This window comes from Xenopus tropicalis, chromosome 9 (assembly GCF_000004195.4).
Source record: "Xenopus tropicalis strain Nigerian chromosome 9, UCB_Xtro_10.0, whole genome shotgun sequence".
Classification (NCBI taxonomy): Eukaryota; Metazoa; Chordata; class Amphibia; order Anura; family Pipidae; genus Xenopus; species Xenopus tropicalis.
Window position 1 is genome coordinate 34313759 of NC_030685.2, and position 16753 is coordinate 34330511.

Genomic DNA, 16753 nt, shown 5'->3' on the forward strand with positions numbered 1-16753 from the left:
TTTAGCCTCACATAGGGCAAGTTCTGTTAGAATTTCCCAAGCCAATCAACATAATATGCTTGTAGACACACATAGTGAAGAGCTGTTTGTGCCAAAATCGTGCAAAATCCAGTATTCCAGTTCAGCTACCTCATTCAAGCAGGCTATCACTCCTGTGCTCCTGTTGTAGCACTAATTGCATGTAGACATCATATAAGATAATGGAGGACACCTGACACTGCAGGGCTTTGCTGCAATTAGTGTTTATTAGTCTGTTCCACTACATGTTTTGGGCAAACCCCGAAGAGCTGTTTGTGGTTTATTTTAAATACCATTAATGGAAGTCAATTCTGGAAAGTTGGTTTTGTGCACTAAAATCCAACCATAAAAAGTAATTTTTTTTTCAATTTTATTTTACACGGCTCATATTTACTATACTCATGACGTCTTCCTGGTTATCATCTATATTCCTCGTTCTTTTGACCCAAAAGTCCTGGCTATGATGACACTTTCTTGCACTGTATTCCCATTTGCAGATGCTGGTAGCAGAAGACTTAAATGAAGTCACAGTCATTAAACAGGGGGCAGTTACATTTAACCAGAGGGTATGTTTGAAGTTAATTACCTTCCACTAGAAGGACCCCCAACTCCCCAAGTTTTGAGCATTGACCAAAGCCATAGATAACCTTGCCACTACTGGAAAAACCATACTGGACAAAAAATAAATTAATAAAAAGACTGCATATCTATAATAAACATGTGGCTGATCTGGATCAAGAAAGCTACATTTTCGGTACAGTTACCCATTCCCATTGCACCCCTGGGAATTTAAAAAAAAAAAAAACCCTCATTCATCAATTACTTGTACATTGGTGCCTTTTGTTTATAGATCTTATATAATTGTGTACAGTTAAGGAATCTGTTATTTGGTATCATTTTTTTAAATTTTAATTATTTCCTTAAAATAGACTCTATGGGAATTTTCTAGATAATGGGTTTCCAGGTAAGGGAGTAGAAGGTACAGCTATAAGCTTGTGATACTAGTTGAATTCTGTTATAACACCTCAATAATTCAGTAAAATAAAATCTTAACCAAAAAAAACAGTTGGGGCCTGAGGAAGAAACAGCAATTGAGACACAATGCGGTGGCAAAACCCGGTTAAAAATAAATACAAATAAACAAATACAAATGACAAAATGAAATCAGACCTTTTGTTATTAACAGTAAAATTCCCAAAAAACACAGATTATAAATATTGCAAGGATGAATCTGACACAAAAAGATATGCATAGAAAACAGTTCCATTTTCACCTATTTGCCTCGTCAAAGCATTGCATAGACATGAAGCACCATTGGCCATGTTTACATTAAGTTAAATGGTTTAGGCAAGGCTGGTATTTACAGACATGGAAAATAAAAGTGGTGGACCCTTCCCTTTATGGGGGGGGGGGGAGGAACTTGGAAAGTCTTGGCACATAAGAAATAAGCAGCACTATGTCCAATGTCTGCACTTACATTTTCACTGAAAATACTCTTTTCCATAATCCATCGCCATCCATTGTATAAACATGTGGTTTGTTGTCAGGAAAGAGGGATCTTAGTGGGCGTGGATTGGCTTTCAAAAACCCAAGCGTTGTTCTAAAGTGAGAGACGAAGTGGGGTGGCTCAGCTTGTGGGGAGGTGGAAAAGTACTGCAAAAAGAGAGAGATGCACATCAGAAACCAGAGTTTTGCAAAATCACTTTTTGTAGCTGTGATTAATGTTCAGAACTTTTATTATGAATGAGATGTGTTGCATTTAAGTACTGAGTTTATAATTAAATGTAAAACTACAGCAAAGTTTGTATTTGTGTCTTGCTGCTGCCAGGAAGCACAGATTGATAAATTTAAAAAATCGGTGGCATTTGAATTGTATCATAAAAAATTTTGTCGGGCAGCACCACACCAGCAAGTGACACAGTAGTTAGAGGGCACTGCAGAACACTGAGAAGGCTGCATATGACAGGGCCACCTCAGGTGACACAGTCATGTGTGGGGTCTTGTCAAAGCTGAGTCCTGCTTTAATTGGTAATGCTCAGCTTTCTCCAAGTGACTTAAGGTCCCCATACACGGGCCGATTCTAGCTGCCGATATCGCTCCCTTAGACAGATTCGGCAGCTAATCGGCCCGTGTATGGACACTACCGACGGGCCTGCCTGACCGATATCTGGCTTGAAATCGGGCAGGTTAGAAAATCTAGTCGAATCGGGGACCGTATCGGCTTGTTGATGCGGTCCCTGGACCGACTTTTCCTATGCCCGTCGTTATAATTCGATCGTTTGGCCCTGGGGCCAAACAATCGAATTATCCTGGATTCTCCCGATATCGCCCACCTGTAAGCTAAGCATGAAAGAACTCTAGAGAATAGCAACTGGATAATGCTGTGACCTGGGAAGTAGCCGAGATTTTCCCACAAAACCAACACAATTGACATTTTTTAACCTTTTGGCAATACTTTGGGGATGGCCCTTTCAGGGTCAGTAAAATAATGGCCCTAGGCACACAATAAGGTCCATAGAAAATTGGCTTGCAGAGATGTGTGTGGAAGAACAAGAGTGCTCTGCACAGAGCCCTGACTATAACCCAGGAGACAACCAGATTGAACTGGAAAGCTGATGCGAGCAAGGTTTGAATGATCAACGTCAGTTTCCAACTTATTACATATAAATGGGAGCTAATCCCACCAAAAAATAGAAACCCTTCCCCCGAAGAGCAGAGGGTAAGGGCTATTTTAGCAGCAAATAACAGAACAATGTTATTACCCTTGTTTGGGAATTAAGATGATGGACAAGTCTCATTATTTTTGCCCATAAAGGTGCGGTTAATTATACTATATTCTACTAATACACAGCACGCTCTTTACTGGTCAGCACCATGTGAGGTTGCAGCTTTTAATTTTGACACCATTGCAGTTTAGTTTGAGAGCTAATACACTAGCTGAGGCCAAGGAGAAAGGGAAATACAAGACTAAAGAGTAAGTAAAATAAGCCAATTTGAACTTTGCAATCTTGCCCAAACAGCCTGCAGTTAATTTTAATTGTAAGTAACTGCTTCCCAACACAGCTAATAGGAACTACAGAGTGTGCAAGACTTAAGCTTAATACAAGTACATTCACCTCTAGGATTAGCTCATCTTCTTGCTCCAACCAGAAATCAATGTTTGGGAAAGGTGTCCAGGAATAAGGCCCAAAACTCAATTGTTCAGTTTTGGAATCATAGATGCTCACCATCTAAAATTCAAATAGGATATATAAATAATCACAATATTTTAGATGCACAGTCCTAAATACTGGCCTGTAAATAAAGCTTGATAGGGCCTTCCCATCCTCCTCTTCTGCTGACATATAACATGCCATACAGCATAGTACATGGAGTATGGGATACCTTATGTGGAAAAAGGATATTCAGGTGTATGACTATCATTTAAAGAAGCAATACCTAGTTAACCATAGAAGCCAATTACCAAAGAAAATGTTATTCCAGTTAAAAGAAAATGCTATTGGTTACTAGAGCAGGAGCACAGTTGTGCTATGTGATGCCATTCCTCCACAGTGTGAACCTTAAACATATAAACACTGTATATATATATATATATATATATATATATATATATATATATATATATATCCCCAAAGTAAATTCCATACCATTCCTCCTGTAAGAATGTAAGCTGATCTCAGATCTTCATCTGGTCCACGATCTTGGAACGTTGCCTTGAATATCTGTGCCGTTTTCACATTTACGGCTAAAGCAGAATAATAATAATAATAATATAATACAGATAATTATACCACAACTATTATACTATAAATGTAACTTTGGAATAATAAAGGGGCAATTTAACTGAAAATTAACTTTTAGTATTATTTAGAATATACAAACTCTTGGTCTTTTTATTTTGTGGTTTGAATTTTAACTGTAGTATGATTGCTAGGGTTCCACTTCCCCTAGCAACCAGACAGCAATAATAATAACAGAGTAGAAAATGAACAGATGATGTACTTGGCAGAAGACAGTTACAGGCAGAGAAAGAATAGAAAAGCAAATAAATAAATAAACAATTGCAAAGGTTTATCCCTTTGTCAGAATTTAAGTCCACAAAATTAGTGCTAAGATTTTAGATTGTCAGTATGAACTCATTTCTTGATGTTTTCATTAGCTAAATACATAAGGGTAAATTAATAGAGCCAATTTTGATGAAGATAAGGATATTTTCAGTAATATAGCAGATTATGTGGCCAGGTACAGTACAGGTATGGAGTACCTTATTCAAAAACTCTTTATTCAGAAAGCTCCAAATGATTAAGGTTATCTGCCACAGAGTTCATTTTAAGCAAATAATTGTAATCGTTGGATCAATGCTTACAAAGTGAATGATTGAACCTGACTGGCATTCATGGTTTCTTCTTTGACCCTAAACATTACACATGATACACTGAGCTCTATTTCTATAGCAAATATGCTATATACACACATCACATTTTAAAATATACTTACCAATACCATAAATTATTGGATAGTGGATGCCATGCTCTTCCTTATCATTAAGCTCTGTAATTAAGGAAAGGAGTGCAATGTTTATGCCTATGTACCATTTCTTTTATATTTTCTTTGAGCTATTGATGGTAAATGTAGTGTTTGCAAGCATTAAATGGCATTAGCAAAAATAAATCAGGTATATGTTGTTCTATAACAATGCTGTCTAAATTATTACATGGGCCAATTATATCTTATGCAGCATGTTGGAAGGCCAGATAAAATTAAAATTATATCATATAGTATAGCCTGTGAAACCTAGTAGACAGTGGGCCATAAAAATTCTTTGGAGGACCACATCTAGCCCATGTGCCTGCAGCTGGACTGCCTTCTTTTATACAAATCCATAAGACAATTTTATAAACACTGAATCACCAAATAATTTATAACCCCAGATACAGGTATAGGATCCGTCATCCAGAAATCCGCTATCCAGAAAGCTCTGAATTATGGGAAGGCCATTTCCCGTAGACTCCATTTTAATCCCATAATTCAAAATTCTAAAATGGTTTTCCCTTTTCTCTATAATCCAGGTCCCATACCTGTATAAGTGTGGTGCCTTAAAATGGATGCCTATTTGTTTGCATATTGACATCATTCATAAAAGATTCTTGTGCCCAAACATGCTCCTTGAGCTGCTTCAATACCTGATAAAGCCAACCGCATCAATAGCTAATGGCATTTTAAAAGTAGGACACATTGGCACTTCAGAAGTGACACCATTAAACACTCTGAAGACTGCAACACTCAAGGTAATTTTCATGCAAGTTGGCAATTGTGGCAAAGACTCTAGAATAAGAGAAGACATAATAGCACACTAAAGCATAATGCATTTTTCTGTACCTGACACACAGTATGTAAGCAGATGAACTTCATCTAGCACATTATCAAACACACCTGCCAATACAGGAAAGATATATGTTAGAAATTAAAAAAATATATATATATTTTTCATATGTTTTATATGCATTGTAAGTTATACTTTTCTAGCAACAACTGATAAACTCTTACATTAAGGTTGGCTGCCATTCAAGGCCCAGAAGCATATTTGCATAGCAGAAATAACTAAATTGTGGAAAAATACCTTTCATGGGTCTCTATTCACTTAAGTTAATTGTACACAGGATATTATCAGCTCTGCCAGAAAACAGCCAATATTGCACTTTCTGCCTGGTTCTGCTTGTCATAGAGTTACATAGTACTGCCTAAGGGCAATGGCACTTGCAATAATATGTCGGTTACAGGAAATAGGCAGCCCAGTGGGTGAAAAAAAAAATCACAGGAAATTATATCTTTATCTTTATTATATCTTTCAAGTATGGGTAGCACTGCATGTAAAACACTTTACATGCCCTGTTCTAGCATAAAAATGCACATTTTTACACTGGATTGTCATATGTAAAGAGTTTTACTTGTGCCAGCCTCCATAACTGCAAATGTAAAGGTATGTTACAATTATTTACCTGCAGGCAACAGTATGGTACCTGTATGTACCATTATACCATTTTTTTTGTAGTGGTCCTCTTGGCACCACTATATGACCCTTTGTACACTGAATATTACACAAAATATTAGGAATTAATAAATTGATATGACTTACTAAGAAGTTCGCTTGAAAGCTTCTGTGAATACTGTTTGCTGTCACTGAAACCTCCAACAATGTGCAGTTCTAGTCTGATTAAGAGAAATCACTGCTGAATCAAGTGTGTCATCTGGTAGGAGTAAGCTTTGCAAAGTGGCGACATTACCAAACAGAAACCACTCACATTCCTGTGTATCCATGTGCTGCTGCCTAACACTGATGCTGGAGACTGGCCTAACCTCCTTCTCCACATAGGATCATCATAGAATAATGACCAAACTTAGCAAAACATGGCTTAAGCTTTGTCCAAATAGACTCCTTGCCCCTTACACTCCTTTTAACCACCTACCTGCTGGGTGCTATTGATCCAGCTGAAACAGATCTACAGCATCCTGGAATGTACTCTGGTAGTCAGGTCTTTGACAGCCAGTGCAATAGATTTTATGATGTACAGCAGGCAAAGGGTTAAAATGCCACTTTAAAGGTGTCCATACACAAGATGACAGCCAGCAGCTATTAACAGCCCATCTATGGCAACCTTGCAGTTTGGTATAATTTCACTCTAAGGTCCACTAATATGTTATGGTCAAAATTGGATCATTACCCAATATGGCCACTTGCTAGGCCAGAGTGGGATGATCTGATCAGCTGACCCTCTTGTCAATTCAATCATAATGGGGGACACATCAATGCATATACAGTCCTCTCCTAATGGAATTTTCTAACCTACCCAATATATAGTATCTAGTAGAATTAAGTCTGAATGAGAATCTTCATAGACATAACCTACCCAATAGTTATCTGGAAGCCAAGAAATTCCAATTTAAAAAAAAGAAAAAAATTGGCGGCCTATGATAAAAGTGTTAATTCTGTAATATTTATCATTTCACTTTATCAAATTGATAACATATTCTTTATGAAAATGTTGTATATTTTGTTAACCTAAGCAAACTGATATTTATCGTGATGACATCATGAATTCATTACTTACCTTCCCTCGTCAGTGTTGTTTGTTAAGGATTTGACTGCACGTAGAACAGCTGCAACCTCATTCTGTGTGTCAGATCCATCACAGTGTGCAAGGCAGGTCGCTCCACTTCCTAAGAAAAATTAAATATATTTGCTTTTATTAGAAAAGAATGTAAAATGTAACACTCAAAGAAAGATGTTTGGAAACCAAATTTAAAGACTACAAAAACTGAAATAGAAAATGTTTGATGACATTAGTGTATCAGTATAAAAAATAAGTTGGCAATGAGGGTCTATTCATAAACGTGTTTTACAGGATTTTTTCAAAATGTATCAGTTAATAGCACCCCTTAAGCAGAATCCTGTACTGAAATATTTAAAGGTGCAACAGAATTTTTTTTTCGTATTTGGGAACAGAACAATGGGTAAGTTTCTTTTAGTTGTAATATTGGTGTGTAGGCAGCCATCTCTGTGCATTGTGCCTGAGTCTGAGCTTTCAAAAAGAGCCAGTGCTATCCATTAGAACTATTTTCAGTTAACCTATTGTTTCTGCTATTCCCATGTAACTGGAGGACTCCCAAGTCGGAATTAGATTTTTTACTATTGAGTGCTATTCCCATATTTACCCCTTTTACCAATACAGGCGTCAGGTAGCTGCTACCATCTGTGCAGTATTGTTGGTGGAAAAACAAGGAACAGAAGAGGAGTCAATGGTAGCTCAACGCGTTTCGCGTGCTAACTGCACGCTTCCTCAGGAGCAAAAAGGGAGTTCCTTGTTTTTATACTTCTACTACATTGTAAGTAGCCTGCATTGCGCAGGAGTTTAATATATTAAACGTTTTTACACTATATTTTGCCTTGTCCTCTATCCTATATATATTGTGCGACTGGATCCCTCTTCTATCAATGCCCGGTTGGGATGGTTCTACATGCTACTTTATAAGTTGTTCTGGTGAGCAGATACAGAATCTTCATTAGCATATATATAGAGTTGGGGTCACTTTACCTAGCATTGGTGTTTTGACTAAGCTCTCACTTTGTAAACTTTTTTGGATTCTTTTATTATATTGATTTGCACTATATTTTTATTTTATTTTCATTTTTATGCGCTTCCACCAACAATACTACACATATACTTTGAGGCTCATCTAAAGGGGAGCTGACATCAGGAAGAAGCAGCATTTTATCCACATCGAAGATTTACACATACGGATTTCTCATCAAGAAGCGCTGGGTTTAGGAGTGTTCATTCACTCCACAAACACTGAGCTGCTACCATCTTGCTACCTTCCCATTGTTCTGCTGCTCGGTTGCTGGGGGGAAATGGAGGGGGGTGATATGACTTCAACTTGCAGCTCAGCAGTAAAGTGTGACTGAAGTTTATCAGAGCACAGGACACATGGCTGTGGCACCCTGGGGAATTAAGAATATAGCTAGCCCCGTGTAAAATTTCAAAATGAAATAGAAAAAAAAATCTGTTTGTGCTTTTGAAAAATGGATTTCAATGCAGAACTCTGTATTCCGTATGTGAATTGCTGCAGGTAAAGCTAATTTTTGTGTGCTACTTTGCCCACAGCAAAGGCGATATCCCGCAGGCAACAAAGAGACCCATCTGCGATTGTCTTATGTGCTACAGCATATGGGGGGGATGAGGGGGACTTTGACTGCCACTGATGTCAGGAAAAAACAGCAGTTGTTAAACAGCCCTGTCTGACTGGCAGAGGCCCATCTTTCACTGCTCCAAGTTTGTTATGCCCCTGTAATAACTTGGAAATGGATACTGATAGTAATGCATCTATATCCACCAACCACACATCTGCATCCATGTAGGACAGATCATTCGTGCAAAGAAACCTGAACAAACTAGTAAGCTGGGCTTCTAAGTAGCTAATGAGGCAGTACTAGCAAAAGTCAAAGAGTTTGCTTGCTTGGCATCAGGGGAACCTAACAAATGCACAACTATACACTAACAGGCTAATTTTTTAAAAGTCATTATGGAATGGACAATTTGTTCCGAATTCATCTAATTGTGATCAATCTTCACAAAAAACATTGACTTGCTAAACATCGATCAAGACTACAAGGTGGCATACAGAAAAACTGTTCAGATAAATACTTTAGTTATCCTTTAAATAGGAAGTTTACCTTTCAGTTTTAAAATGTTACAGAGAGGCCTATTCTGGACTCCTTTTTGAAAGCTCTTAATTTTTAATTTAAACTTCTTTTTTTGCTCCTCTCCATGCTTGAGCAGAATATACTATATGGCTGTGTGGCGGAGAATGTGACTTTAGCTTAACACTCTAACATCCAACACAACGACTTTTTAGAAAGTGACCAAAGCAACAAGACAACAAATTTAATAAATTGGAATTCCTAAATAAAAACACCAATAATACTAATTGATCCTTTTTAATACTACTGTCTACCTCTTACTGTGGGCTAAATTAAAGTGTCTGACCTCTTTAAGTCTTTAAGACACACACACAATTTCCCCCTCTTCTTTACTGTACCTGTGTGCCTGAGCACTAAAATGTGGCAAGTGGTGGCATCGTCTGACCCCAGAATGGAGATGAATTCTGTAAAAAGCAGAACAAGTTAGTTCTTTTAGTCCCTCAGCCTTGTACATATTAAAGGTGGTAGTTCTTGATTCTATAAAATGGCCCCATGCTGTCCCTATTGCTAAATTACCATTAGTCACTCCTTACAAAGTTATTAAGAGAAGAATCAGGGCAGTGCAATCTCCCATACGAAAATGAGGAAAGAAGCAACAGGGCATGAGCAGCAGCAAAAAAGGGGTTGGTGAGAAAAATAACTTAAGAAGTTATTTTTGTTAATTAGTTCCTATTGCCCATGGACAACTCAGGGATAACTTTTAAAGGAGACTTATCATATAAAAATTAAGAATATACCAGTGAATTTAACTCCCCTATATATAGAAGGGCTGTGCTTAAAAAAGTTGTGTTTTGGACTGATTTATTGAGAAATTCCCCCCAAATCTTACTAGTCTCACCCATCTGTTCTACTTCCTGCTGACTGAATTCTATGGATGCGCAGGGGAGTCGGCAGCTGACCTGATAGGGACCTGAAGCCTGTCTTTGCTTGTGTGAGTGAGGGCTGTGATTGGTTTTCCCCTTACTGCTGTGCTTCTGGCAGGGCCCACCCTTCATTTGAAACATGACATTGACATGATAGGATCTATAGGGAGCTCCAATAAAGGGGCCATTTGTACAGACTGTATTCAATTTTAGGCCAGTGTGAAACCAGCACTATATATAATTCATAATTGCCTATAAAATTAGGTTTTTTTTTCATTTATCCAATATGTCTCCTTTAAAAAAGTTAACTGGTTCTTTATACTATAGCAAACTATTTATAAATTAAATACTTAAAAACAACAATTTCCAAATTATTACTGGATATAAAAAGACTATGTAAAAAAGGAACTATGTAAATTATGTACAGCTGACAGAATTGTCAGATGTATGGTATCAAAAGGGTACGTTACAGTGAGCTTACTATAATAACTTACTATCATTGGGAGTAATTGCTGCAAGTTCCCTTTGCTGCACGTATAAAACACCTTTGGGTCCAAAAGTCTGTGTTGGTTGGCTCGTTAAAGCGGTGGCTCCCTCCTAATGAACAAAAGATAAAACAGAATTGGTCATATTATGATGGTATTTTTTAATTCATGCCCTGACACCTACAATATAATGCCAAAGGGTGCCCTGTCTGCATTTCTACACTGCTTTTATTAGAGAGGTCTCTAGCAGAATCATTGGAAATAATTTAAAGGGACACAATATCCTTCATTTATTATATCCACTTAAATTTGTCAATTGCTGATAGGGAATTCTGGGTGCAGTAGGTCAGGAAGAGGTAAAGATCCACATTTTGCAGGACCCACTACAAGCAGTTCTATCACTGTTTGCACAGGTTAATGAAATTAGCCATATGTCACAGTAAAGAATGTTATCAGTAGACTGGGGGAAGCAAATACCTCACTTCTTTAATTAACCAAATATTAAAGAACCCCCCTTTGTGTGGCTGCTTTGATGGCTTAGGGCTCTGGCACACGGGGAGATTAGTCGCCCGCGGCAAACTCCCTGTTTGCGCGAAATCGCGCCGCTGTGTCTGCCATCCCACCGGCGACTTACATGTTTGCCGGTGGGATGGCAGGGGTAGGCAACTCGGGGAGATTAGTCGCCCGCGAACAGGGAGTTTTGCCGCGGGCGACTAATCTCCCCGTGTGCCAGAGCCCTTACCTTTTTGTAAACTTTAAATGGTATCAGTATTGAGATTAAGTGCCCCCCCCCCCCCCCCGCACTGCTCACACCTCAGATTCAGGCTGTAAACCCCTGTATTGTTTAAACATGTAATTCTCTGTACTGTTCACACCTTTTAATCTAGCACCCCCTGCATTGTTCACACCTCAGGCTCAGACTGTAAGCACCCACATTGTTCAACTGTCTGCACACAGGCAGTATAGGGCAGGCAGAGTATGGCACACACAGGCAGTACTCTGCCCGCCCTATGCTGCCTGTGTGTGCCATACTCTACCTGCCCTATGCTGCCTGTGTGTGCCATACTCTACCTGCCCTATGCTGCCTGTGTGTGCCATACTCTACCTGCCTTATGCTGCCTGTGTGTGCCATACTCTGCCTGCCCTATGCTGCCTGTGTGTGCCATACTCTACCTGCCCTATGCTGCCTGTGTGTGCCATACTCTACCTGCCTTATGCTGCCTGTGTGTGCCATACTCTGCCTGCCCTATGCTGCCTGTGTGTGCCATACTCTACCTGCCCTATGCTGCCTGTGTGTGCCATACTCTACCTGCCCTATGCTGCCTGTGTGTGCCATACTCTGCCTGCCCTATGCTGCCTGTGTGTGCCATACTCTACCTGCCTTATGCTGCCTGTGTGTGCCATACTCTACCTGCCCTATGCTGCCTGTGTGTGCCATACTCTACCTGCCTTATGCTGCCTGTGTGTGCCATACTCTGCCTGCCCTATGCTGCCTGTGGGAGGTGTGTAATTATGTGCTGGGGGTTGCTGTGCTATCCACAGGGGAGGATAAGCCATATGAATTTAAGGGTGTGTCTTAATATGACATAATATAATTCTTTCACATATGAATGATGGTTGATATCCCCGCAGTAAGGACCAAGCATTTGGGTTTTTGCTGCGCTACCACCATTGTGATAAAGTGGATATGGTTTGAAGTGGGTGTGGTTAAAAAAGGGGAGTGTTCAAAACTGGCTTCTATTAGCGGCCCTGCACCATGTATGCTAGAGAAATTCTGGCCCTCAGCACCACAGAAGTTGGACAGCACTGGTTTAGACAATGGAATGTCTTTAGAGTGGCTTGCCATGACCTGCATGTACAAATAAATGCAGCCTGTGGTTACCAGGCCCCATCACAAGCACCTTATTTTGAAACTACTTGCAGACAAACAGTGTTCTTTTTAGACATGTAATGTTAAATCAGCAGCCTTTCCGCACCCCTGTAAACTCTAGAACAGATTAAAAATGATTATTAAAAATTATGTTTTCCTAACTAAAACAAAATAGGCCTTTATTGGAGGCAAACCAATCCTACTCAGTCTAATTAATATTCTCCACAACAACATTCCTCTGGTTCTTTTTTATTCTTTGCAGACAAATATAGACATGTCTGTGTAGATGCTCAATACACACCATCCCTACTAGCTCATTACCTGAAGGTGAGGGTGCAATTGCATGATCTGTAGAGCAGACAGGGTGACATCCAGCCTCTGGCTGCCTACGATCAAAGGCATGTCTAGGGGAAAAGTCAGAGACTCCTTCTAAATATCTTCTAAGGTGCTTCTAGAAAAAAAAAGTGTCTCTTTTCTGGACACACTGGCAGCTGTCGTCAGACTAGGTCTCTGCATCAGGTAAAGACTGAGATACCATCTGAATACAACAAGGGCATAAGCTTGAGCTGGTTGAAACTCAAGACCATGCAGTTGGTTGGGTCCCTTTAAGCGCTGACTCACAAATTCAATCTTGGTATGTGAGGTTATGCGATTGTCACTTTGTGTCCACACTCAAGGTAGTTGCGGTATTTCTGGCGAATGTGCTGGGGTGGGCTTGGAACTGGCGCAGAGCTGGAAAGGACAGATGAAAGATATGGATTGTATCAACATTGTGCATAGCTACATGCCCGCTTACATTTGTTGTGCTACATATGAAATACAATCTAAATACAAATAAGTGTGATTAAGGATAAAATAGCAGCGTGACACCGAAACCCCTGAGGGGTGAATTTCCTAAGTTGGGAGTTAAGTGAGTCTGGGAGTAGGAGACTATTTCCTTTATAGCTTTTCCACACAGCGGACACCAGGTGGTGACTAATATTCTGATAGCCCCCAGTGATATAGGCTTTACATGTCCTTTAAAAAAAGGATAAATCTAATGGACTGCGTAAGGGAGGTGGAAACAAGCCGCTAATAAGTAGTGGTACTAATGCGCAAGCCTATACCTGCATGCAACACAGCAAACAGCACTTACTGCTTAATGTTTCCAATTTATATCCTTTATATGTATGGTGCCTGGGAGTTACATGCCAGCCCCTAACCCTTAGCATGTGGCATAAGTTAACTGGTAAGAAATTAAACTTTTGGTTTCATCAGGAATTACAAACAAGCTTGTAAAAATATAACATTTTTAAAGAAATACTGCAAGGCCCCAGGAGCCTAATCTTTGTCATCAAGCCAGTGGGATAAAGAACCCTTAAGGTCACCTGTCCCAAGCCATTACACTTGAAAAAAACACCTACCTCTCAGCCCATTTACACTAACACTGGCTAAATCCCCTGCTTTAAAATTGTAGGAGAGACCAGTCTTGGCTTGTCCTCAGAGTCGGGAGAGCAAAGAATCATGGGAAGTAGCTTTTTCACGCGATACTTCCCCGCCTGGTGCCGGTAGAAGGTATCCGGGGAACAGATAACTGGGTACAGGAAGGTGCAGCTGAACTATACAGGCGCTCTAGCTGTGTGGCGTCTGTGAGATACAAGGGGGAGATCACTTGGAAGCAGTGGGAGCAGCACTTAAGTAATAAATGGAGCTGCTGCTGCTTTGCACGCTTTCTGCTAACAGGCTCCTAACAACGTCCCCGCCCCCTTAACTCTTCAATCTCCCCTGCTACACTCAAGCTCACAGGTTTACTTTGATGTTTAATTGTCCTGGGAGGAGCATTTGTGACAGGCAAGGGTTAACTATTGGCTTTGGCTGCATTCCTCTCCTGCTCAGTGGGTCAGGGGCTGAGGGGGCTCTGTCTTTTATCAGGCAGAAGAGGCTGCTGCTTTTATTTGTGTGCTGGGCAGTTTCACCTTCCCACCCCTAACATATATCTCTCACTCCTGAGAATCTCTGGCAGTGCACAGCATGCAGGGGAAGTATCGCTCATTCATAAAATATAGCAGACATTTAAAAGGGGCCCTTATAAATCTGGGAACCTTAGGGCTCAGGCACACGGGGAGATTAGTCGCCCGCGGCAAAACTCCCTGTTCGCGGGCAACTAATCTCCCTGAGTTGCCTACCCCTGCCATCCCACTGGCTAACATGTAAGTCGCCGGCGGGATGGCAGACGCAGCGGCGCGATTTAGCGCAAATCGCCGAAAAAGACTTGCGAGTCTTTTTTCGCGATTTCCTGAAATCGCCCCGCCGCGTCTGAAATCCCGCCGGCGACTTACATGTTAGGGGTAGACAGGGGTAGGCAACTCGGGGAGATTAGTCGCCCGCGAACAGGGAGTTTTGCCGCGGGCGACTAATCTCCCCGTGTGCCAGAGCCCTTAGGCTCTGGCTAGAAATCATACCGCCCAACTGGCCCGCTTTCCGCAGGACAGTCCCGGTTTTGGTAGCGCATCCCGCTGTCCCGGATAGTTCCATGAATGTCCCGCATTTCCGTAATGCGGGACATTCATGGAACTATCCCTGACAGCGGGATGCGCTGGCTGTAGTCAGGCGTTCCTCTTCTTCAGTGGCTCTTCTATATGCGGCTCCTTGTCGGTGGAGCCAGGCCCTTTTATAAGGTTGCGCCCGTGCGTATTGACGTCACACGCACGCATGCGCGGGCGCAACCTTATAAAAGGGCCTGGCTCCACCGACAAGAAGCCGCATATAGAGAGGAGCCGCTGCAGAAGAAGAAGCAGCAGCAGCATGTATGGAGGCTCTGTGTATTGGGGGGATACTGTGCATGGGGGCTACTGTGTATGGGGGGGGCACCGTGTATGGGGGCACTGTGTATGGGTGGCAAAGCTGATACATAGTTATAACTCACTTATAACTGACTGCCTTCTCTCTATATTTGTATTTTATATGTAGGAGTTGCTATATTGGTTTTCCTTAGGTAGTACAGTATGAGGGTATAGCACATTTGCGTCTGATCCCGCCATTTCATCCCCTGCGCGCACCAAATCTTTTTGTCCCTCTTTTCATTTTTCAAATGTTGGGAAGTATGCATGTATTTGATTTAAAAATATGGCATGCATACATATTGGAACAAGTTGGAAGTCTCAATCATGTGCATGTGGCCCCAGCAGGACTAAAAGTAGAGTAGACAACTGCCTAGGGCCAGGGGGTTCCTGGAGTCCTTGCTGCCCTGAGGCTGATTTTAGAAGCCCCCTTTCTGTTCAACCTTCTGAGCTTTTCGCCAGCCTGGTAACTAGTGGGTTGCTGTGGCCTGAGGTGAGTTTCTCAACTTGCCTTATGGTAGCAGCGCCTTTACCTAGGGCGCAGCTGCTGGTCGGGCACTAATAGAAAAAAAAATTATGACCATAGGTTCTCTCTGCTGCCGGCAGGGGAAATTGAATGGGGTTGTACTTGCTGCATGGACTTGCTGCATGGACTTGCTGCATCTCTCTGCTGCCGGCAGGGGAAATTGAATGGGGTTGTACTTGCTGCTGAGTGGATTTGCCAATGCCGTGGGCAACCTGGCAGTCCGACGGCGGTGAGGGGAGGCACGTGGGAGCCAGGAAAAGAGATAATTGCCTTAGGTGAGGCACTGGCCCCAGCTACATTTCCTGCACATTATTTAAGTAATATGCACTGTTCACTCTAAGCTGTGACCTTGTGCGTGCGCACACAAATTTCATTGACACAAATTGACTGGAGTAATGGGGTGGCTAAAGGTGGCCATACACGGACCGATTTTTTACTTACAAACGACCGATTCCCAAACGATCCGATGCTATCGTTAAGTTATCGTATAGTTGGTGGTGTACGAACGATCGTCGGCCCACTAAACGAGCCGACATTATCGTCCCCAAAATCGATCGGCCAGGTTTAAAAATTTTGGTCGTTTAACGATAAAATCTGCCAGTTGGTGTGAGTGTCAGACATTTGTCTTTCAACGATTGTTCTCTGCGCATGTCACGATTGCCAGCAACGACATCGATCGTACGTAGATGTACGATCGTAGGTATTTTACGATAATGGCAACGACATCGATCGTACGTAGATGTACGATCGTAGGTATTTTACGATAATGATGCAACAAAATCTTTCCCGAATTATCGTTGCCCGTGGATGGCATATCGTATGGGAACTCGATCGCCATACGATCGTTTGTCGATATAATCGTTCATCGCACAACGAGCGAAATCGCCTCGTGTATGGCCACCTTAAGTCAGAA

The 16753-nt window shown here is 41.2% G+C and overlaps 1 protein-coding gene across 2 annotated transcripts; it reads right to left on the reverse strand.

The window, feature by feature from the left end:
* Positions 1 to 307: 307 nt before the first annotated feature.
* ntan1 (N-terminal asparagine amidase) lies at positions 308 to 14231 on the reverse strand. Of its 2 annotated transcripts, NM_001126824.1 has the most exon segments (11): positions 915 to 1671; positions 3135 to 3248; positions 3666 to 3763; positions 4516 to 4569; positions 5398 to 5451; positions 6155 to 6228; positions 7128 to 7236; positions 9616 to 9681; positions 10635 to 10737; positions 12817 to 13227; positions 13899 to 13984. In NM_001126824.1, coding segments are annotated over 10 exon segments (933 nt in total). In that variant the 5' UTR covers positions 12898 to 13227; positions 13899 to 13984; the 3' UTR covers positions 915 to 1491.
* Positions 14232 to 16753: the final 2522 nt, after the last annotated feature.

Coding starts and splice junctions, on each gene's coding strand:
- ntan1 (XM_012970084.3), bottom strand. CDS start 12,897: ATGCCTTTGATCGTAGGCAGCCAGAGGCTGGATGTCACCCTGTCTGCT. Junction 9,682..10,634: donor AGCAATTACTCCCAATGATA/GTAAGTTATTAT, acceptor TGCTTTTTACAG/AATTCATCTCCATTCTGGGG. Junction 7,237..9,615: donor TTTAGTGCTCAGGCACACAG/GTACAGTAAAGA, acceptor AATTTTTCTTAG/GAAGTGGAGCGACCTGCCTT.